Source organism: Aphelocoma coerulescens, chromosome 2 (assembly GCF_041296385.1).
Source record: "Aphelocoma coerulescens isolate FSJ_1873_10779 chromosome 2, UR_Acoe_1.0, whole genome shotgun sequence".
NCBI classification, from domain to species: domain Eukaryota; kingdom Metazoa; phylum Chordata; class Aves; order Passeriformes; family Corvidae; genus Aphelocoma; species Aphelocoma coerulescens.
This window is the reverse complement of record NC_091015.1, coordinates 167,305,894-167,329,784: the sequence shown is the minus strand read 5'-3', so window position 1 is coordinate 167,329,784 and position 23,891 is coordinate 167,305,894. Positions and strand designations below refer to the sequence as shown.

General features: G+C 47.3%; 1 protein-coding gene across 1 annotated transcript in view; it reads left to right on the top strand.

Annotated features, from left to right (window-relative positions):
• The window catches only part of ZC3H3 (zinc finger CCCH-type containing 3), a 132,232-nt gene that overhangs the window by 45,658 nt on the left and 62,683 nt on the right, over positions 1–23,891 (top strand). The window contains exon 4 of the mRNA XM_069005590.1: positions 5,877–6,027. Coding sequence (XP_068861691.1) covers positions 5,877–6,027 — 151 coding nt within the window. The remainder of the gene's footprint in view (positions 1–5,876; positions 6,028–23,891) is intronic.

Here is a 23,891-nt window from a genome sequence, read left to right as displayed (position 1 = left end):
TCAGCCCTAATACTGGTGTCTGCTTTCACACTGAATTCCTAACAGTATTACAGTAATCCCAAAGCTTTTGTTAACTCCAGGGACTTGGCCAAGTTGGCAGCCAGGACAAAAGGTGTCAGAGCCGTGCGGTTCGGGGCTGACGCCATCCAGGTGATGCTGGCGTGATGGGAAACACCAGAACCATTTGTTTTTGGGTGGAGGAGCTGTGGTGGAACTTACTCAGGTTTCCCATGGATTTATTCCTGTTGAAGGTCATTTCCAAATGCTTGGAGCAACTTGGTCTAGTGGAAGGTATCCCTGCCCATGGCGAAAGGTTGGAACTCGATGGTGTTGAAGATCCCTTCCAACCCAGACCATTCCATGATCATTGTTTTAGCCCAACTTCTCTCTGTCTTTCTCAGTTTTTCCCTCCATTGCTATTCCCTTCCCATCCACAGTTTTTCTCATCCAAGGAAGGAAGTGGTGTTGGGGATAATCCCCAGAAGGTTTGGGTGTTTTTCCACCTCTGCATCCAATGATGAGCTGAAGTCTGAGGCTGGAGAAGAGAAGGCTCCACGGAGACCTTGGAGCCCCTTCCAGTGCCTAAAGGGGCTCCGGGAGAGCTGGAGAGGGACTTTGGACAAGCAAATGGAGTGGCAGCACAAGGGGGAATGGTTTCCCACTGCCAGAGGGCAGGGATAGATGGAATATTGGGAAGGAATTTTTCCCTGGGAAGGTGGTGAGGGGCTGGGATGGAATTCCCAGAGAAGCTATGGCTGCGCCATCCCTGGAAGTGTCCATGACCAGGTTGGATGGAGCTTGGAGCAGCCTGGCTCTCGGTTGATATGAAGGGCAATGATTGGGATTCCCAATCCCTGTAATCTGCTGTTGCAGCGGGAGTGAGGGTGATCCATCCTGACCATCAGAGCTTCCCGTGATGCTTCTGCTGTTGAGGTTGCTCCTGGCTGCAAACTCCTCTTCTGCCCCCACATTTGCCCTTGGACCTTCTTACTGAAATCCTGAAAAGCTCCTCCACCACCACTTCCCTTCATCCATGAGGTGGGTGGCAGTGCGGAAGGATCGGATCTATTAGGAAATGGTCTTGCAAGGACTTTACAAGGAGCAGATGTGGAGGCCTCATTCCATGTCTTGACATTGGTCATCCCAAACTCCACATAATGGAAGCCAGCAGCAATTTGTTTTGAGTCAGGGATGCCTTTTCCCATGGAGAAGAGGGAGCTTTGGTGCCATACCATCCCAGAGCATCACTGGATGCGTGTGATTGTCCTGCTGCAGCCTCGGATGGCTTCGGATGAGCAGCCTCTTTGTTCTGGGATACAGGGAGAAGATAATGGTGGGATTTGCTAAATCTTCATTTCCAGACCTGGAGCAAATCCCATGGCGAGGGATTCATCTTCATGTTGGGAAGGGTTTGCTTCCAGAAAACCCTTCAGCAGAGATTTTCAGTTCTTTTTGGAGCTGCTTTGTGTTCCAATTGCAAATTTTTTACCCTCTATCAGGAGCTGGGACATGCTGGTGGCTCCTTTGCACTTGTCCTAGTAGTCCTTAACCCTTTATTTTTTTTTCCCCATGCCTGTTTGGAAAGAGCAATTTGGTTTTATCAGAGGTTTTTTGGTCTCTGCATTGTTTTTTCCCTTGGGGTGGTCCTGCTGCATCCCTTTCATCCCTGAGGTTTTCCCCAGCGCTGGGGACAATCCCGGCAGCATATCCAAGGTTCAGCTTCTACTCCCCAATTTGCATTCGTGCCTGCTCCCGTCTCGCTTCCAAGTGCTGGAAGATCAATGTACCTGTCACTCACTGCTTCCCGTCTTGCCTCCGATCGGGATTAACGGCACAGCTCGGAATTGAGCCCCGATGGAGACACACGGGAAGAGTCGTGGTGGTCAAGACTTGAGGATGGGAGACCTTGCGGCACCCAGGTCATGACTTAATTTAGTTCTTGTCCCCATTCCTGTGCCTGTACAGGAAGCTTTTCTATCCCATAACCTTTTCAAAAAGCAGCAATAATCTCTTGGATTTGGGAATCTGCCCTCCTGAAATTCCCCTTTCTTATTTAACTTCCTTCTTCCTGCAGTAGCTGGACAGGATTTACTCCACCAATATCGTGGTTTCCCTAATCCATCCTGAGCAGCAGCATCTTCCTCTTGCCTCATGGATTTAGAGTCACAGAATCATGGATAATCATTCAGGTTGGAAAAGAGCTCTAAGATCATCAAGTCCAAATGTTATCGAGCACCAAGGCCACCACTAAACTCTGTCCCCAAGTGCCACATCAACATGACTTTTAGGGACATCTTTCACTAGACCAGGTTGCTCCAAGCCCCGTCCAAACCGTGGGCGGGGCACCCACAACTTCTCTGGGCAACCTGTGCCAGAGCCTCACCACCCTCCCAGGGAAGAATTCCTTCCCAATATCCCATCTATCCCTGCCCTCTGGCAGCGGGAAGCCATTCCTCCATGTCCTGTCACTCCAGGACCTTGTCCAAAGTAATTTCCTGTATTTCTTTTAAGCCTCCTTTAAAAGAAGGTTTCTCCAGACCCTTCCCCAGGTGAAATATTCCAGGAGCGCACTCTTCTTATGCCCTCCCTGCTTCAACTTCCCCAGGGGGCCAATTCCTGGTGCTTCTCTCAGGAAAATAAGAGAAGAACTAAGGACCCTTGCATCCAACCTCTTTCCTAAGGGATGTCTGTGCTGGTGGCTCCTGGATCCCACCTGCTTGGAGCACCCTGGGGAGAGGTTTTGGCAACAAATTCCCCATCTCAATCAGCATTGGACAAGAGGAAAGAGCCTTAAGTTGCACCAGGGGAAGTTTTGATTGGGTATTTGAAAAAATTTCTCCACTGAAAGGGTGCTTGGGGTGCCCAGGGAAGCAGTGGAATCATCATCCCTAGAGGGATTTAAAAGCCACGTAGATGTGGCACTTGGGAACGTGCTTTAGTGGTGGCCTTGGCAGCTCTGGGTTGATGACCTCAGAGGTCTTTTCCAACCTTAACAATGCTACATTTTGTGTTTACACCAGAATTTTTTTCCCTGGGAACAGGAGGCATGAGCGGCGCTCGCGGGATTCGCGGCTCCGCAGAAAGCCCCGAGCTCAGCAGCGCACGGCCCTGGCTGATAAATGATGCTCATATCCCATTCGAATATGATGCAAGCAGTTTTTTTGTAGTTTGTCTTCCATGGCGGTAGTAAAGTTTTTAATTAGGAAAGCTAATGAGATCGATTAGTCATTAGAAGTGACCTCTGGATCGCGGCGAGGAGTGGGGATGTGTGCGCCGGGCTGATAACGGGGGACGCTGGGGTATTGTTTGTAATAAAAGCGTGAAGTGTTTGATTTGAGTGAAATGTGCCACGGGGAATACATCACGCGGAGAGGAAAAAATTACAACCCTGGGAGCCTGTAATGAAGGGAATTAAACCAACATCCTGTCTAAATAACATGATTATCTACACAAAACCCCTCAGCTAGCAAGTAATAATAGAAAACGGAGCTCTTCGGAGAGGCTCTTTGAGGAGGTGGTTAATGCCGGAGTCGCGCATCAGGCACTTTCCAAGGAGCAGCTTCGGAATGAATACACCATCCAATTACCTCTGGGAATAGAGTTTACCAGGTGCCAGCGTGTTTTGGGGAAGGAGGAGGAGGAGGGGGATGCCTGCAATAATTTGGGACTTCTCTTTCTTGTCAGGCAGGAGTTTGATGCAGTTCTGGGTTGATTGGTGGCAGCTCGAGCTTGTGTGGGGGCAAAAAAAAGTTAATTATGTATTCAGTGAATTCCCAGCTTAGTAATTCCGTGAGGTCGGAGTGGAGGAGGGAAAGGGGCAACTTGAGCTGTTGCTGTTTGGGGAGGATGTGGGATTGTGGCTCTCATCCCTTTCCCAGTGGGAAGGAAGTCCTTTGGGTACGTGGTTGGTGCTGTATCCATGAGAAGCTGGGTGTGTCCACACGTTCTGGGTGACAAAAGCGACAGAAGGCAGGGTTAGATTGGATATTGGGAAGAAATTCTTCCCTGGGAGGGTGGGGAGGCCCTGGCACAGGTTGCCCAGAGAAGCTGTGGCTGCCCCTCGATACCTGGAAGTGTCCAAGGCCAGGTTGGATGGGGCTTGGAGCAACCTGGGATAGTGGAAGGTGTCCCTGCCTGTGGCAGGGGATGGAACTGGATGGTCTTCAAAGTCCCTTCCAACCCAAACCAATCCATGATTCCATGATTTCAGGACAGTCCCACCATCACCGTAGCTGGGATTTCATCGTGTGTGTGGTGTTGTCACCTCTGTCCTTTTATTGTTCCCATTTTCCTGTCCTAAATACAGTTCCCTGAAGGAAAAGGCTCCAAGTTTGCCAGTACTTGGGAGCAATTTTAATTGCAATTAGAGCTTCAGCATCACAAAGGCTTTAAAAGCCCACGCAGGGGTTTGGTCACTGCTCTGAAGAATTTGATCTGCTACAAAAAAATCCCAGGACAGGGAAAGAGCAATAAAATCCTGTTTGCTTTCTGTGTTCTTTCCTCACTCCCTTCTTGCCTCCCCTCTAAAGTGACCTCTAAAGTTCCTGACCTCTAAAGTGGCTGCAATTCCTCCAGTCATTGAATCGTCAAATGGTTTCTACTGGAAGAGAATTTGGAAGATCCTTTAGTTCCATGATTTATCCCATGGGTTCAGATGGCAGAACATTGTGAGCATCATCTTTAATATGAAAAATTCCAGTGATTTTTCTGTCGTGGCAGAGCCTGGTTTTTCCCCTTTTCCCATCACCAGGAGTTGTAACTTTTTTGCTGAGTTTGGGAATGGAAATCTGTGCTGCCTGATCCCTCCCAAAGCCAACACAAGTCATCAACTTGTTGGGAATGCTCAAGAAGGAAAATATTCCCTGTATGAAATTGTGAGGCTGTGGATTGATGTTGCCACTGTTGCAGGGAAATGGGGGAGCTGCTCCCTCCTTTCTAGGGAATGGTATCAGCTCTAAAATGTATTTCTCTATTTTTCCTAGTTTACCTGGGAATCCACTTTATTCTCCCTCCTCTCACAGAGACAAACACGGGGATGGGTCTAACATTTTCAGCGGAAATAACGATCCTGCTTTTCCCCTCCCAACCTCTCCATAATTTTAATGAGAGGATCTCCAAGAAAAACAGCCGGCCCTTTAAATCAGTTATAAAACCCAGAGACCGAGGCTCAGCATGGAGTGTCAGCTTTAATTATCTGGGCAGTTACAGCTGTATGTTATAAAAGTCGGGCAATTAGGTGCATTCCTGAAAGCTTGGGAAAAAAAAAAGGGCTCGTGGAGGAAAACCACAGTCAAACGTGGAACTGTTAATTGCACGAAACATTCTGTGGAATAACCCGGGATGTAGATCATCCTGCAACATAGAGAATCCAGGAATGGGTAGGGATGGAAGGGAGCTTAAAGCTCATCCAGTTCCTTGCCATGGGCAGGTACACCTTCCACTATCCCAGGTTGCTCCAGCCTAGACTTCAACACTTCCAGGGGTGAAAAATATGATGGAAATGCCAAGAATTAAAGGCATACGTTTATTTCCGGTGTGCATGTTGGCATCAAGGTGTTGTTGGTGAATCCATGATTCCCCCAGTAGAGTTTTGCTGATGGGCTGGTGAAGCCAAGCACTCCCAACCCCACCAGGACTTTTCTGTTACCATCAGCCATGGTGGTCCCATTCCTGAAACTTCACCCCTTTTTTCGGGTGCTAAAAAGCTGGATGTAGGACTTAAGTTGGATGTGGGACCAATGACTGTTGAACTTGATGATCTTAAAGGTCTTTTCCAACCTTAAAAATTCCATGATTTAGTGAGAATGTCAGTGAGATCCCTCCTGTCCCATCCACACCTGAATTTCAAGCCTGTTTTTCCATGTTTTTTCTCCTAGGATCCAACTTCCACTTCGTAAGGAGCCCCCCAGCCAACAAGGTGATAAAGACGCGTTATAGGATCGTGAAGAAGAATGTGGTGTCTCCAGCCTTATCATCCTTCACCAGCCCCATTCCCACCTGGAAGACCAGGCGCCCCATGACATCCAGGTAATTCTTCCATCGCTGGAACGCAGCTGGTTGGGATGTGGGAGCCACAGGATCTCCTACATTGGCTCCGTGTTTTTCTGTTGCGTCTTCACCGTTTAATTTCTGTATTTGTTTGGTCTACGCAGAGTTTATTGACTTAAAGTGTAAAATCATATTAGGAATTGTGTTATCCTGAGCTGGTGCCAACAGCTTATGCCTGTGGCTTCCTATTTATTCCCTCTTGGAATTAATTGTTTCCATGCAGCAGTTAACTAAGCTGAAAAGAGGATGAATACACATGTGGATGTTGGTGATGAAGGAGAGCGTGTTGGATGCTCCAAACCTACACCAGGATGTAGGTGTTGTCCCAAACTGGCTTATTCCCAATTATCTGGATGGGTGGAACATCAGGAAATATTTTGTCACTGCCTAGAGAAGGGAGACACCAAAGGTGCCGTAACCTTGAGTTGGAATATTCCTAAATCCGTAGAGGTAGAGATGTTTTCAGGGAGCATCTCAGAGGCCAAGATAAGACCTGGAGCTTGCGTAGAAACAGGAAGGTCGTTAAAATAATTGATTCTTTAAAACAAGGTGCAATTAGAAGTGATGGGTTTGGTGAAAATACAGATTTTGGCTATTTTTAGGTCAGGAATAACTTGTCCTCCCCCTGAAATGCCAGGAGTCACGGGCAATGTTTTGGGAAAAGAGAGCCTGCTCTGCTCTTCTCCGGCTTTGTTCTCCTTGCTCCGGGTGATTTCCTCCAAAAGCCATTCCCCAGAAGTGCCCTGAGGATTGGTACCTTTTATGGTAGAGCGGTGGAGGGACAAAAATTGTGGTGATTGTTTTTGAAGCCTGACTCGGCCTGATTTTTCTCTTTAATAGTGAATTTTGGGATTCAGAAATCAATATCTGAAGGGACGGTTGGTTTTGGAAGAGGGAATGGGATAATGCCATACTTTGGAAGAAGTATGGGATAAACAGAGAGATTGGAAAAAAAGGTTGGGTCAATTCTTTTGTCTGTTTTCCAAGCTCTTGGTTGAGAAACTCCACATCTCCTGTACTCTGCTGGCCTCAAAGTGCTTCTTCTAGTATGGAAAGTGGGATCCTTTTGGACTTCCGGTCAACCTTACCTTCACCACCTCCTCCTTTGTCTTCACATCTACTTTTCCCTTTGAGATTTTCCCGCCTGGGCATCATCCCTGAGATCCACACATCTCCTTTTGTTCTGGGTTGTCTCCTCCAATTACTGCTCGACTTGGAGGTGCCACTTCCTTTTGTACATCCTTGGGACCAAATCCTTGTATTTCCCTTTCCAGAAACAAACCACGTAATTTTTTGCCTGCTCCATCATCCTGCAATTTCATGGAATCACAGGATGGTTGGGTTGTAAGGAACCTTTAAGATCCATGAGTTCCAACCCCCTGCCATGAGCAGGGACACCTTCCACTATTCCAGGTTGCTCCAGCCTGGTCTTGGACACTTCCAGGGATGGGGCAGCCACAGCTTCTCTGGGAAACCTGTGCCAGCGCCTCAGCACCCTGCCCATGGCAGGGGGTTGAAACAAGGTGGTCTTGAAGGTCCTTCCCACATCAAACCATTCCATGATTCTGTGACTTTCAGCCTTAATTAATAGAAAACAGCTTATCCTCCAACTGTTGGGCTCAGCTTCTTCCCTCACACCTTGTTACTCCAGATCTGGATGGTTGATGGATGGAGGATCCATGGTGAGAATCAAGGAGGGGAGAAGCTTTAGGCATGGAATTCAGAGCAGGAGCCTCTGGGATCTGGGTGGTGGCTCTAGCTCAACCCAGTGGTGATTTTCCAAGGAACGACCTCGTTCCGCTGCAATTGGCCGAGAGCTCCCACTTGTAGGATCATTTTCTCCGTATTAATCTCCGACTTCATTAAATTGGTGTAGTTTAGATCTTACAGCTGCTTCAGACAAATCTTGATAAAATGCCATCAGCAAATTAAAACAATTATGTTTTAAAGAAGCCATAAATCTCCGTCTCCCAATTACCTTCATTGGGGGTGATCAATCATCCGGCCTGTCTGGAGGAAGCACATGGCAAATGCTTCTCCTGGAGTTTTTACGGGAGTTTTTGCTCCATCGTTCCTGTCATCATCTTGGATCTGTCACAAGCAACATGCCAAGAGCTGCTTTTTTTCCTGATTTTCTTTGCTCTTCCCAAAACAAGGAGCAGCTCTCCCCTTTAGTCACCTCAGTTTTATTTTTCATACTGGGTAGTCAATTATTTGTAATATTTATATAATATTTTTCATTTTAATAATTATATAATTTCTATAATTATTTGATATTTTTAATATCATCTTCCCCTTAAGCCAGCAGTGGGATGTCAACTGGTGGTGCTGCCCTCCAGTGCTACTCCCAAACTGGTTCCCACCTGGCACTAAGGAGCAATTTCTTCCATGAAGTCCAGGTTTTTGGATATCTGGAAGTGATGTGCCAGGGTTTTACTTCGTTGGGACATCCAGGATGTTGCCCTTTTTGCCAATAAACCCCCAAATAACCAGACTAAGATGAAGAGGGATGTGGCTTTGGGAAATGAGTGACAGGGAGAGTTGCTCAAGGTACCTGATGCCAATCCCTCGGGAATTAATTCTGTCCTCCCTTTCTTGCTGGGTTGCATTAAACTCAGCCCTGCTGCTGACTTTTCTTCGAGGCAATAGGTGGGAGTATATTTTAAATTAATTTTACTCCACTTTTTGTAATATTTTTGTTTTAAATAGATTTATAAGCAGCTCGGGGCCTATTCCTCCAAATTTATGAAGATAATTTTCACTCTCTTGATAAGGTGAAATTTACACCTGCTATTTCCATATTAATTCACATTGCTAAGTGGATCTCATTTTCTTCCGTTCTTCTATCTGGTGAGTGTGGCCTTTCCTAATGCAATTTCCCCCTCACTAAATCACTGTGATCGGGAGTCATGATCGAGTTAAATTAACTTAAATTAATTTACTTAATAAGAGCTCCAGATCATTGTGAATGAGGTTAAGATTTATTGATTCTCCTTTTCACTCCTCCCCCTTATCTCCCGCGGCTTTGCTGGGAGCGCAGCTCACAAGGGCTGTGATTTGCTGGCCTGAAATTTCGGTTGCTCCTGGTGACATTGAGGTTGATCATCCCTTTAGAATCCTGGAGGGAGATGTCCTCTCTCCTCACAGCCTGTCTCTGCTGGGAAAGGGATGAGGGATTTGCCATGGAAGAGTTGGGATGGGTGAAGCGTCACGCTGAGAGATGGCAGCGATGCTGCTCGTGCTTCCAACCTCTTTCCATGGGTCATGGCCACCAAAGAAATGGGATGTCCGCATGTCACAGACCTTGCACAGAGGCAGCAGAAGCCTTCTGGGGATGGCGATGAGAGGGATGGAGCACCTTTCCTACAAGGAAAGGCTGAAAGAATTGGGATTGTTCAGCCTGGAGAAGAGAAGCTTCAGGGTGACCTCATTGCAACCTTGCAGTGCCTGAAGGGGCTGACAGGAAAGATGGAGAGGGAATTTTTGCAAGGAGGAGTGACAGGACAAGGGGGAATGGCTTCCCACTGAAAATGAATAGCATTAGATTGGATATCAGGAAGAAGTTCTTCCCTGTGAGAGTGGTGAGGCCCTTGCATTGGTTTCCCAGAGAAGCTGGGTCCCCAGGGAAGTGGTCATGGTCCCAAAGCTTCCAGATCTCAAGGAGCATTTGGACAACACTCTCAGGCACAGTGTGAGATTTTTGAGGTGTCCTGTGCAGGACCAGGAGTTGGACTAGATGATCCTTGTGTATCCTTTCCAACTCAGAATATTCTAGGCGTCTATAAACTCCTTCAGAAGACTCTAGTTCTCCCTCTGGAGAGCCAGAACAGCTTCTAAGACACGTTTTTGGGAGCAGAGGGACCTTTGAGTTGAGTTTATAGACCCCCAGTGGGGCAATGAAACACTTGACCCACTTTGAAGAGTTTTCTTCTCAAATCCTGCTGCAAGTGTGGAAAACAAAAGTCACCTGTCTTCAAATAATGAGTTGTGTCTGGCACTGCTGGGGAAACTCTGATATTTCTTCCTGAAAACTTTGCGGCGCCTCTTGAGGGACAATCCTACCCCTCCAGCACTATAAATAAGTAAAGAACAAGATGATCCAACATTTGTCAGAGAAATGCCTGCTCAGGAGAAAGGAATTCGTCAGCAGAGGATTTGCTTGTGTGATTTAGTTTTGTTTTCTTTTTTCCTTTTATTTTCTTCTCTTTTGTTCCGTTCCGTGGCCTGGAGCGCGTTGAACGGATTAAGATGGAAACAGTTGTCACCATCCCTGGAGGTATTCAAGAAATGACTGGATGTGGCACTCAGCGCTCTGGGCTGGTTAAGGTGGTGATTGGTCAAAGTTGGGACTTGATGGTCTTTTCCAGCCTAAATGATTCTGTGATACGGTGATTACAAGGATTTTTTTTCCCAGGTTCCAAAGTCTGAAGCCTTTAGGGATTAGAGCTGGAAGATAAAGTGGGCGATGTATGTTTTGAAATGGGGCTCAGCCACTGTGGTGGGTGTGAGGACCCCTTCCCTGGGAAAGGGGAGATATGGCCGAGCATCCAAGAGGAGAAGGAACCACCCATCCCTTCCAGTCACCCTCTGCAGGAGGTTGGGATGTTGTGTTCCAGGTCACTTGGACACACTGACCTCCTTGTCCCATCCCTTCCTTTCCGTCCCAGTGCGTGGGTTTGGGTTTCCAATTTCTTTTTGCTCCCTTAACGACACTTTTTAGGTACCAGCTGCCGACCGGCTGACCCAGCTCATGACCCAGTTCAGAGAATCATGGAACGGTTTGGGTTAGAAGGGACCTTGGAACAGCATCTGGTTCCAACTCCCTTACCATGGGCAGGGATGCCACCCACTAGACCAGCTTGTTCCAAGCCCTATCCAACATGGCCTTGAACATTTTCATGGGATGGGACCATCCATTTCATGCAGCCCCTGTCATCCATTCCCAGGGAAGCCTTCCCGATTTTCCTCCCCATTTTTCTGGCATTCCTTGAGTGTTGTTACAAATTTCCCTGCAGAAAGTGATTTCACTGCCTTGAGACAATGGCATCGTGTGGTGGGGAAGGGCACTTGGCTTCCCCTCTGTGGTAGATTATTTCCCATGTTTTTCCAGAGTGAGTGGAGCCGCAGGTGCCGGTCCTGGTGTGCTGTCAGTGTGTAATTAACCCTTTCTCCCTAAATCCTTGGGGAAGGGAGACACGGTGGAATGGGAATCTTGGGTTACGAGATAGAGTTGCGTGTTGCCCATTGGATGCATTCCAGTTCCTGTATCTCATTCCCACAAAATGGTGTGATTGACTTGGCATGGATGAAATGAACATGAAAACGCAGTATGTTCCCTCTCTTTTAGGGAGGACAACGTATCCTTGGGAATTCTGGGGAAGTTTTCTCATCCTTTCCATCTTCCTCATGTTGTGTTGGAGGCTGGGGCAATCAGGGTCTGCACCAAGTCATCCACCATAATCCCACTGATGGACAGTAATGGGTTAAACCAGACTAATTCCATCACTTCTGAGCTTTTCGGTTGCACTCTGAGGGTCCCTAAGAAGTCCATCCATTTGGGAAATGGGATGGGGTCACGCAACAACTGTTACACCTCTGGGAACTGTTGGGAGGCGCTTGGGATACGTTGGTTGCTCGTTGTACAACCCAGCGCTGGCTTGGGGTGGTGGTGAGACCCTGGCACAGGCTACCCAGAAAAGCTGTGGCTGCCCCATCCCTGGAAGTATTCCAGGCCGGGTTGGACAGGGTTTGGAGCAACCTGGGACAGTGGAAAGCATCCCTGCCCATGGTTGGAACTCGATGGTTTTTAATGCCCCTCCCAACCCACACCATTTTGGGCTTCTTTGTTCATGATCCTGGAAGGTCAGTGGTTGGAGCTGAGAACTGAGAGCGGAGTTTGGGACAGTAATTCATGGTGGATGGAGCAAATCCATATTTCTCTGGTTCTGGGGTGTCATCTCAAAAGTTGCAGAGAAAACAGGGAAAACTGTTAACGTCGGCTTCCACGGCGGAAAATTGCCGAGCGCTCCGACGGGAGAGGCTTTAATCGACGTTCCCATATATTGTGAGCAGACAGGGATGGGGATTTTAAAGATCTCAGCAAATGCCGTCTTCTCTCCTTGATCCATTTATTTTTTCCACCAGTCCGTACCTCATGGGGTCCAAGAGGTGGGATCCCAACGTCCCACAGGCCAGTTTGGAGCACAGACTGGACTGGTGGTATGGGCCAGATGCTTTAAAGTGGTGTGAGTGGTTGAATCCCAATTTTGAGGGGTTTCAAGCACAGCTTTTTATGTTGTTTATTTAATTGGGATGCTGCTCTGGTGGGACTTCACCTCCCGCTGCCGATTGCTCCGGGATCTCCCTGCACTGGGGCGAAGAAATCGTGAGCAGAGGGCAGAGGTTGGGACACCGGGAGTTAATTTCCTTTTATCAAGATGATAAAATCCCCCCTCCGCCTTCCCGGCTTTTGCCGCGTTAATCTGCGAACGGAGTCGGAATGTGACGAATGGCCTTAAAGTTGCTGTCAATTTTTTTCTTCCCAAATTCATTTGACATGAAAGTGAGAAGTAAACAGAAAGCCTGTGGTTAAGCAGATAACTTGGAAAGCCTTTTCCATCACATTTAAAAACGGCCGTGTCATGGATTCTGCGAATTGGCGGCTCCTATTTTGTTTGATTTTATTTTGTCTGTGTGGTAAATTTTCTTTTAATAATCCCGACGTGGTTTGACGAGGTTTTAGGCCTCGGATTTTTTTTGAAGGGATGTTAAACCATTCTCCAAAATGACATCTCATTAAAGTGAAATTCATCTGCTGGGATTGGAGCCGTTACAGGCGGGAGGGAACAGTGACTCCCACTTGGAAATCCATATTTTTTGTTTCTATAGGAAGTACTTTTAATCCCTTTAATGAGGCTGGGATGAGATGCACAACCCGAATTGTTTTGGAGCAGCCCTGACATCTGGCCCAGCATAATCCAGTTTCTGTTCCGGACCGGTTTAGAGGCTTTAAAAAACAATGGCACCTCTTTGGGGCAAAGCTTGGGATTAATCCTCCCTGCTCCTGGTGCTCCCCCCTTCCCGAGAGATGGACACTGAGGAAAACTCACTCCTCTCTTCCATCTTCCCTTGCTTTTTATTTCTTATCTCTGTTTCTTCTTCCCCATTTTCTCCTTCCTCTTTTTCCTCTTTCCCTTTTTCTTATTTTCTTTTTCTTCTTCCTTTCTCTCTTTTCCTTTTTTTGTTTCCCCTTTTTAATTTGTTTTGCCTTTGCTATCTTTTCTTTTCCCTTTTTCTAGATTCCCCCCTTTTACTTTTCATCTTTTTTCTTTTTCCTTTTTTTCTTCTTCCATTTTCACCTTCTTGCCTTTTTTCTCTTTTCCTTTTCCCCCCTTTCCTTTTCTCCTTTTTCCTTTTTTCCCTTTTCCCTTTCTTCTTTTATCTCCTACCCTACTTTCCCTTTCTTTCCTTTTCCTTTGCTTTTTCTTTTTCTCTTTTGCTTTTTTCCTTTTTTCTTTTTCCCATTTCCTCTTACCTTTTTCTTTTGCTCCCTTCCATCCTTTTTTGCCTTTTTCCCTTTTACACTTTTTTCTTTTCTTCTTTTTTTTCCTTTTCCTCCTTTTTTCCTTTCTTCCTTTTTATTTTTCATGATTCTTTTCCCTTCTCCCATTTTTCTATTTCCTTTTTTCCTTTATTTCCCTTTTTAAACTTTTTCCTTTTCCTTTTTTCTATTTTCTCATTTTATCTCCTTGCCCTTTTTCCCCTTTTCCTCTTGTTTTCCTTTTTCTTTTTTCCCTTTTTCCCCTTTTTCTTCTTCCTCTTCCTTTTTTTCTTTTTTCTTCTCCCCCATTTTTTCCCTTTTCCCCTTTCCTCCTTTTTTTCCTTTCTCATTTTCTTTTTCCCATTTTCTCCTTTTTTTATTTTTCCCTTTTCCCTTTTTTGTTTTTCCTTTTTCCCCTATTTTCTTTCCCCCTTAAAATCTTCTTTCATATTTTTCCTTTATTTCTCTTTTCTCCCCTTTTCTTTTTTCCTTCTTATTCCACTTCTCTTTTTTTTTCATTTTCTCTCCCCTTTTCCTTCCCCCAAACATCTCTCCCAGCCGGTTGCTTTCCCACCCAGCAAACTCAGCAGCAGATCCAAGTTGTGCAGCTTCCAGTGGGATTCAGGGACTCCACCACCCCCACTCCCTGCCCTGACCCCCCCATCCTCCCAGTCTCCCCAGTCCCATCCAGTTCTCCTGGGCAACCTTATGCTGGAGGGTTGTATTTTTCCTGCTTTTCCATGAATTCCAGGCTGCCGGTGCTGGGGGGAAGCGCTCCTGTTCCCTCCTCACAGGGTCAGCCACAGTAATCGAGCTCTACTTCGGAGGAAGTAATGAAACCAAAATAAAAGTGGGACTCAGGGGTTAATGACCAGCTCTAAATGCACATGAACATCCTTAGGAATAATGGGATTTTCCTTTTTTAATTTTGTTTAATGGAGTCGTCACGTTTCGAATGGATTCCATTAAAAAGAAAACTGCCACATCCGATCCCGGGGACAGGGAGGGGTTATTTACTCGGCAGGGTGTTGTGTGGATCTTGGATCAGCTCTTCCCCTGGAGCCTGGAGCATCCTTGCTGGGGAGCCCAGCATTCCGTAAACCCAGAACTTTTCTTCCTGGGAGATCTGACAGCTTCATCCCGTGCTGGAGCTGTGTTGGATTTGATGATCTGAAAGGGCTTTTACCACGTAATCCATTGAGAGCCCCCCAGCCTGGCAGTGGCTTTCTTCCTCGCGAGGTGTTGGATTTTCTGCACCCTTTGGCATGAGATTACAAAATCCCAGGATCATTTAGGTTGGAAAAGACCTCCAAGATCATTGAGTCCAACCTGTGACCAATCCCCACCTTGTCACCCAGATCAGAGCACTGAGTGCCACGTCCAGCTGTTCCTTGAACACCTCTGGGGATGGCAATTCCACCACCTCCCTGGGCAGTCCATTTCAATTTTACTCTTTTTTTGTGAAAAAATTCCTCCTAAGATGCTCAAGTTGGATGGAAATTATCTGGAAGCCATCCAGTCCATAATCTGGAAAACATAATTGGAGTTGTCTTCCTCCTGTCTCATTTCCCATCACTCCAAACTGAGTTGTGATGGTGCAAAACCACTGTAGGAGAGCTCAGTGCCACTCTTCCCTATCAGAATTGGCCCCATCCTCAGCGGGATTTTCATCTGGGTCAGGACAGCATTTCAAAATTGCTCTCCTGAGTGAGACATCTGGAGTTATTGGGCTTCACAGATCAGTCTTGGAGGTTCAAACTCAACCCCAGGTAGATAAAACCATTCCTGAGGACGTTCAGCAGCTCCTGGTGGACTTTGGATTGTCAAGGGCCAGGCAAGAGCAAAGCAAAGGATGTGGTTTTGTTGGAATGTGTTTGATTTACAGTGTGGATTTAGGGTCCTCAGCACCAGCTTGGCTCTAGAGATCTACTCTGAAGGGTCCCCACTACTTTTGGGATACTGTGGGTCAGGGACAAGGAGATTCTGGAACCCTGATGGAGTTTGCAACCAAAGGATCCTATGGAAAAAGATAAACTGAAATGATAAATGAGATAAAAAAAGGAGACTCTGCATTCCAGGAAGTGTTTGTTTGGAGAGGTGCAGGGGAGTCCCGAGAGGTTTGGGGTGAGGAACCATCTCCCAGTTCCACTGGGGTGCCACACAGGCATTCCCAGCCCCCAGGGCTGGACAAACCAAGGGGAAAGATCCTGTAGGGACTAAAACCAGCATGGAGGGCATCACTTCTGTTGTGTCACAGGGCAGAGGTGCTCGTGGTGGTGCCACTTCTCAGCGAGCTCCTGGGCAACGTCTTCCTGACTTGCTGCTGCCACCATTCCACTCCCATTCCATTGGAATTCCCATGGCATTTTGAGTTTATGTGTTTTCCTTAGTGTTTCTAATAGGCTGAGAGCACATGCACAGGTGGCTCGAGGAGGATTTGCTCAGAAGTGGTTTTCATCAGCCAGGATTTCTTTCCCTCCTCTTTTGTGAGGCCTTTCCATGCTTTCCAAGTCCAGCAGCTGTCAGAGAAAAGAGGAACATCCTTAGTAACGAAGTTTAGAGGGATTAAAAGTTGAGAGTTCATGGCTATGGATCAGCGATTTTGGGTCGGGGATAGATTGTCTGGTGCAGGAACTCAGGTGAGAGGGGGAAAATGTGGGCTCAGGTAATCCAAGAGATCTTCTCCAATGATGGGTGCCATCTCCAGGTGCTGGGACACCCGATTGGACATGGTCATTCCCATGCCAAGGTGGAAAAAGTCAAAAATTCTCTGAGTGCTCTGGAGCCAGGCTGGAAGAGCTGGGAGTGCCCAGCCTGGACAAGAAAAGGGTCCAGGGAGAACATAGAGCCCTTTCCAGTGCCTAAAGGGGGCTCCAGGAGAGCTGGAGAGGGACTTGGGACAAGGGATGGGGGGACAGGACACAGGGAATGGCTTCCCACTGCCAGAGGGCAGGGTTAGAAGGAATTCTTGGCTGTCTGGGTGGTGAGGCCCTGGCACAGGTTTCCCAGGGAAGCTGTGGCTGCCCCATCCCTGGAAGTGTCCCAAGACCAGGTTGGACAGAGCATGGAGCAACGTGGGATAGTGGAAGATGTCCCTGCCCATGGCAGGGGGGTGAAACTGGATGGTCTTTAAGGCCCCTTCCCACCCAAATCATTCCATGATTCCATTACAAAATGTTAATTATGGCTGTGATGCTGTTTTTTATGGATTAGTGTGCAGGGTCCAGACCCAGATGGGCTCCAAGCAACCAGGGCTGATGCCATGGGAAGGAAGCAGAGGATTGATCCTTCTTCATCCTGTCTTGGGATACATCTTGTTCAAAGTCCCCCAGGATCGAGCGTGGTTCTGTTGAGATTTGGAGCTGGTCTTTAAAGCCCTTTAACCCTCTTGGTGCTGCTCACTCTGTCCCAGGGCATCCATTTATTCCTGCCCAGGTGCTCCAGGATAAAATCTGTCATGGGACCACAAAGTTCCAAGTTGAACTCTTCCTTTTCTCCATCCGAATTCCCCAAACACCAGCTGTAATTTTAAATAATACAAATTTGATGGGATATTATTCACCTTTTCTAACCTGGACTTCAACAGCAACAGAGTAGCTTGGCCAGGTGAAATCTCCCTGAGAATAAAGTTTTCCAAATTGGCCACATGCTGTATTTAAAACTCATTTTGAAGTGGTTTGGACCCTTTGGAAGTGGCTTTTCTAAGGCTAATTATCCCTCCTAAGAGCATCCCATTTGGAATATATTTTCCAGTGCTGGGTATTTACACACTCCCTGTTTTTTCACCTGACAGTGACAGCTGTGGGAGAGAGGAATGTATTTAATTCCTAAATTTCTACTCTAATAAGAGATTAGTAATGGCAGAGCTGCTTTTTTTCCAGCCTTTTCCCAGGTGGTTTTCCCTACAAAGGGTCATAACTTCTCCAACCTTTTAGCAGATCGAGCCCTGAAGTTTTCCTGTGCCAATTCCAGTGTGAAAGTTGGAATTAAAGAGAAAAAACAGCCAAAAAAAAGGAGGAAAGGGGAAGCGGAGCATGGCTGAATGGCAGCTCCACAAGGCATAAATTCCCTGAATTACTTCTTATCCTTATAAAATTGGGATAAAATTGGGATAAATTCCTTTAAACCTCATTGTGAGCTGCTGCACTGAGCCGAGTCCAACTGGTGCCGGCATCTGGGCTGAGCTCCGGGCTGTGCCCGGGCAGGTCTCGGAGCTCGGGAATGAACAATCCGGTTTTTTGGGGGCAAAAAAGGTCACTTGGCAAGTGCTGGAGCATCGTTTTCCACTGATTAATTCTGTCCAGGCTAAGTAAACATTTAGGCTTCTTTCAGGCTGAAGGATGGATCCATCTGTTTCATCCTGGTGGGAGAAATCAGGGAGTGTCCTGAGCTGGAAGGATCATCAAATCCAACTCCTGGCTCTGCACAGGAACATCCCCAAAAAAGATATAAAATACTCTAAAAAAGATGGAGGAAACTCTTGGATTGGCAAATGCACAGGGATCCTAAATAAGATCTCCAAGAGCTTCACTGGGCAGCAGGATCTGTTTTCCAGGAGCTGGAAAGGGCTTCATGCAATGGAAGGAAGGAAAAGAAGGAAGGAAAGGAAGGAAGGAATTTGTACATCTCCCCCATGGGTGAAATTTCAACCTTGGGCTGAGTTAATGAAATTTCCGTTTAAGTATCTGTTGTACTCAACATGGAGAAAAATTCCTAAATAATTATATATTCATATCCAAAATCTACATAATGTTTGGAAGATCTGCTGGAAGGTTCCCTGCCCATGGCAGGGGGTTGGAATGAGATGATCTTTATGGTCCCTTCCAACCCACATTGTTCTGGGATTATGTCATCAGCTTTCTCAGTCCCTGGGTGTTTATTTCCTTCTGCTGCCTTGGAAATAATTGGAATTAGCTCGTTAATACCAACTAATATCCCTCCTACCAGGCCTGGTCTCTCCCCAGCAGAGCACTGAGATTTTTCCTCTTTCTACACCCAAATTCTCTGTCTGACAGAGCTTCCTTTGGGATGAAGCCATTGTGTTCCCTCCAAACCTTGGTTTTATTCTGTTAGGGAATGTGTGGATGATGCAGGACTATCCAGTCTCTCCTTGGCTCTTCCTGGGCTGGATCCTGGCACCTCTGTGTGGATTTCTGCACGAGGCCGGATTCGCCACCGCCCTTGGCACCGGCAAAGCCGACCATCTGCATCCGGCAGCTTCCCTGTTCCCGGTCCATCCATCCATCCATCCCCAGGTGCCAGTCAGGCTCCACAGCATCTGCAGCTCCTGCTGCCCTCCGGGCTCGCCTGGAAGGAGGATTTGCAGGAGGATATGGGGAGGTCTGAGAGGTCACAGCTGTTAAAGCTGGGAAAGTGGGGAAAAAAGAGCAGAGGGATTCCCGAAGTTGGCATGGGTCCCGCGGCCACCTGTCCGTGAGCAGGAATGGTTTTCCAAGCTGAAATAACATTTTGATTACAAATAATTTCCTTTAGCCCCCCTTCCCCCCCCAATAAGTGGAGATTTAATAATTGCTCTGGAATTGTTGGTAGTGAATCCAGATCTGTGTTCCTGCCGTTCTCTGGTGTGGAAAGGAGGATGTTAACGGAGGCAATGAGGGGTGAGTCTCTGGGGAAACTCCAAAGCTTTTCCAGTTCAGGATATTTTATATGGGAAAAGGTTTTATGGCTCAATAAGGAGGAGCAGGGAGTGTCGAAGGTGACGTCTGTGCTGCTTTAAATTCCTTCTTAAACGCAAGGATAAAAGGGGGCAAAGGGGAAGCGTTATTTGTGTCATGGGAAGGAACTTTGTGGGAGTTGTGGGAGGCAGCGGGAATGTTTTCCTGTTTCCTCCCTCTGCAAAATTCCTGGTCTCTTCTGCATCTAAAATAACGCTGTTTCAACCCAAATCAGGGTGTGGAATCATGGAATCATTGTGGTTGGGTAAGCCCTCATTGAGTTGAACCATTCCTCCAGCACAGCCAAGGTCACCACTAAGCCATGTCCCCAAGTGCCACATCCACACGACTTTTAAATCCCTCCAGGAACGGTGATTCCACCCCTGCTCTGGGCACCTGTGCCAGGGCTTGATAACTCTTTCTGTGATAAAATTCATCCTGATGTCCATCCTGAACCTCTCCTGGCACAGCTTGAGGCCATTTCCTCTTGTCCTGTCCCTCGTTTCCTGAGAGCAGATCCCGAACCCCACCTGGCTCCACCCTCCAGTCAGGGAGTTGTGGAGAGCCCGAAGGTCCCCCCTGAGCCTCCTTTTCCCCAGGCTGAGTCCCCCCAGCTCCCTCAGCCGCTCCTGGTGCTCCAAACCCTTCCCCAGCTCCATTCCCTTCTCTGGACACACTCAGCTCCTCAATGTCCGCTTTTCTGAACTCCTGGGTTTTTAAGAATAAAAAGGTGATGAATAAGGAGGAGGAGGAAAGGACTTCCTTGTACAACATGTGAAGATGTGGGATTAGAATCATGGAATCATGGGATGGTTTGGGTTGGAAGGGACCTTAAAGACCATCCAGTTTCACCCCCTGCATGGGCAGGGACACCTTCCACTACCCCAGGTTGCTCCATGCCCTGTCCAACCTGGCCTTGGGACACTTCCAGGGATGGGAAGTCCACAACCTCTCTGGGCAGTCTATTTCAATCCAGCAGGACTAACCAGATGTGCTGCCCCTGTTTGTAATCCTTGACATTAATTCTGTGTCATCCACGGGATTGTGGATGGACAGGGAATTAGGCAGGATGAATCTTACCCTGGACCTGCTTTCCAGTCCCGGCACATCCCACTGGGCAACTCCTCATGGATCTGCATCATTCCTACCTGTGCACAGGTGACACCAACCAACTTGCAAATGTGAGGGAGGGCAGCGACTGCACTGGCCAGACCCAGAGCTGTGGCAAAATCCTCTGGAGGCTGGGATCCATCTGGGAGGGCATCTTGGCAAATCCTCTGTGGGAAATCCAGTAGGAAGCGCTTCGTGGAGCATCCAAGAATGCTCTGCCTGCCCGGGAAGCGCAGCTTTGGGAGCCTTTTTGCCTGCGTTGGTGAAACTCTTGCCTCCTATTTCCCCCCCTTTTTTTCCCCGTCGGCACTGCTGAAGTGAGGCTTCCTCGGGCAGGTTTTTTACAATTTGGATTTGATGAGAACAGTCGGTTACGACTCCCCAAGTGCTGTAAAAGTTGATGCGATGGTCGCTCCGCGCCTGTGCTCATTTTTATAATTTTTTATTTTATGAAACAGGACAGGGAGCTTAGTGACTTATTACTATTCATTTTGTTTCAATGCAGTAAATATTGATTCAGTGGGGGCTTTTCAATTTAAACCACTTGCCGATTATATAAAATATTACTGGCCTCTGGAATTATGCTTACGGATCCCTTCGGCTGCTCATTAACGAAGGAGCGCAATTTTAGATCCCTTTGCTTTCATCATCCAAATAAATGGGCCAAGCTCCCTCTTCCCAGGGAAGGTGCTGTAGACTCAGCTCGCAGGGGCTTGACAGCCTCGATGGAGCTCTTAATTTGGAGCTGCTTTCAAAGGATTTTGTACGTCAGGATTTTTTTTCATTTTGAGACATTGAGGTCTGTTCCTCTGATTTTTCAGCTGTGGAATGACAGCTGGGATAAATGGAGCTCAGGTTCATCCTGCTCAAAGCAGCTTCTCCCACTGTTGTGTCCTTGGAATGTTGCTTGAGCTCCAAGGATCTGTTTACACCTGTCATGAGGAGCAGGATAAAAAGTTTAGAAAGAGGGAGAGGGGATTGAAACCTGACGGGTGCAATTCCAGTGGTGGAAGGGTCTTGTTGGCTGTGGTCACTTGGGGTCATCTGTGATGGACGTTCCCATGGCAAAACTTCCCATGGCAAAACTTCCCATGGAACCAGCTCAGACAACTCACAAAGTGTTCCTTCAACAACAAGTGTTGGAGCCCCTCCGTGTAGGGATGGGGTTAAATAAGCTTTGGGAAAATGCCTTTGATGCCACCAGAGCTCATGGTGGTGGGATTGTAGGCTTGGGATGTTGCCCATGCATAGATGAGCCCATTTCAGGATCTTTCCCTTCCTATTGTTGGACCTTTCCATGCTCACAGTCTCCTGTTGAGCCCTTTGGAATGTGAGCTCCTTGCCGTGCTCCTCCTGGCATCTCCTCACTAGAAGGATATGAGATCGGGATCATGAAAGCCTCGAGCTCCTTCTCCAACCCGTTTGTCCTGAGGCCACGGAGAGCGGGGCATGGGTGGATGCAGGATATTCTAATGAGATTTGAAAGCAATAAATCAGTCCTAGAGGAGCATCCCCACAGTTGAGAATGATCACTTTTGGGGGTTAATTACTGGGGAAGAAACCACCTTCAAGTGGTTTCAGGTGCCATCAAGATGAAAAGAGGGAAAAGTTGGGATTGACCTCAACTTCTTGACCACGTTTAAACCTAACTGAGAATGTGCAATGGTCAGGAGGAGACTCAGAAATCATCTGGTTTAGCAAGAGCTGCATGAATTGGATCAATGTTAAAATGTGATTTAAAGCACGTTGTCAGTGGAGCAGAGGATTTGGCCGAGGACCTGGTTCCAAGGGTGAGTTACGACGCTGGATCTCGGGGCCAAGATGTTCTTCACATTATGCTTTGTGCAACACTTAACCTGTGGTGGATTTCCCCAAAAATAACCAATGATGTGACCAAAAAGAACCTGGATGAGGCTTCAAATTGGAAAAGGAAGAGCTAAAACGCCACTGCTTTGGAGCCAACTTACATAATTAAACACTGGTTTAAATATCGCTTTTAGGCCAGGTTTAAGGGTGGTAGTAAACCAACTTTACAATAATCAATGGTTTTTAGACGGCCTGCGTAATTCAAACTCACCAGCCCCTTCTCCCCCAGTGGTTCAGAGCTAATCTCACCGATTGGTTGCAGTAGGATCGACACTGTCACGGTGAAGGTGACCTGGAATCCCTTTGTGTGAGTGGGTTTTTTGTCAGCTAAATTCAAGGAATTTATCCTTTTTTATGCAAAACCTGAGGGTAATGTATTCATCAGGTTGCTAGCTCACCTATTGCTGGAGATGAATGTGTATTATTTTAATGCTAAGATTAATAAGGACTTTTCTGAAGTCCTGCTTAAAGTATTCCCTGATGGTATTTGAGGACTTAATTTGAGTGTAAAGACGGGATAATTGTGGGGCATTGCAGCACATGGAAAGCACTGCGAGTTTTGGAGCAAGACAGAGCTTCCATGGGAGACTGGCACAAATTGTGGAAAGGCTTCCCCAGATCCCCTTGGAGTCCCTGTGTGCACTTCAACCTGAGGGGTTTTTCAGCAGCAGTGAGCTGGCAGAAGGGGGTTTTACCCCTCGCATGCCGACACAAAGAAGCCCGGAGGTCAACACTGAAACCCCTCTGGAAGGCGGCACTCGGTGCCCAACACACAATGAAAAAGGGGCAGAGCTCCTCACCCAAAAGGGGCTGTGTCTTCCTGTCGCTGTTAAGCAGGCGAAGGCAAAGAAGAAAGAGAGGGGACTCTCCATTTGTGTTCCACGCAGGTTTGTTCCGGTGAAAAGGCAGGGACCAAGAAGCCAAATTGATAGGAGGGTCCAGGGATTTTATACTGGATACAGAATAGGCAGGAAAAGGGATCTCAGCCAATGGGATAGAGACAAGCAGGTGGGATTGACAGGAAGGGAACCAATGGGAACAACACATAGGAGGGACTTAGGGAAGGACCCAATGGGGCATTGAGAAACAAGGAACTTTCTAGGACTAATAAATATTAAACAAGGGAAATGAATATACATAGCTTCATACATAAAACTGGGCGGGGAAAATATTAACCAATCAGGGAAAGCATGCGAACATCAGAACAAAGAACTTACGGCTTTTCACCATGACTGCAAAGTTATGTACTAAACTGGGGTTGTTGACCACCACAGCTGGTGGTCTGAGTACTCCTCCGGAGGCAGAGTGGCTGGAGCCACGGGCACTGCCACATCAACCACTTTAGGATTTTTAATTGCTTTGTGAAATCATGGAATCATCAGATGATGTGAGTTGGAAAAGGCTTTTAAAGATTATGTTGTTCCAACCCATGGGTAGGGGCACCTTCCACTCTCCCAGGTTGCTTGCAGCTCCATCCAGCCTGGCCTTGGACACTTCCAGGGATGGGGCAGCCACAGCTTTTCCGGGCAACCTGTGCCAGGGCCTCCCCACCCTTCCAGGGATCAATTCCTTCCCAATATCCCGTCTAACCCTGTCCTCTGGCGGTGGGAAGCCATTCCCTGTGTCCTGTTCCTCCATCCCTTGTCCCAAGT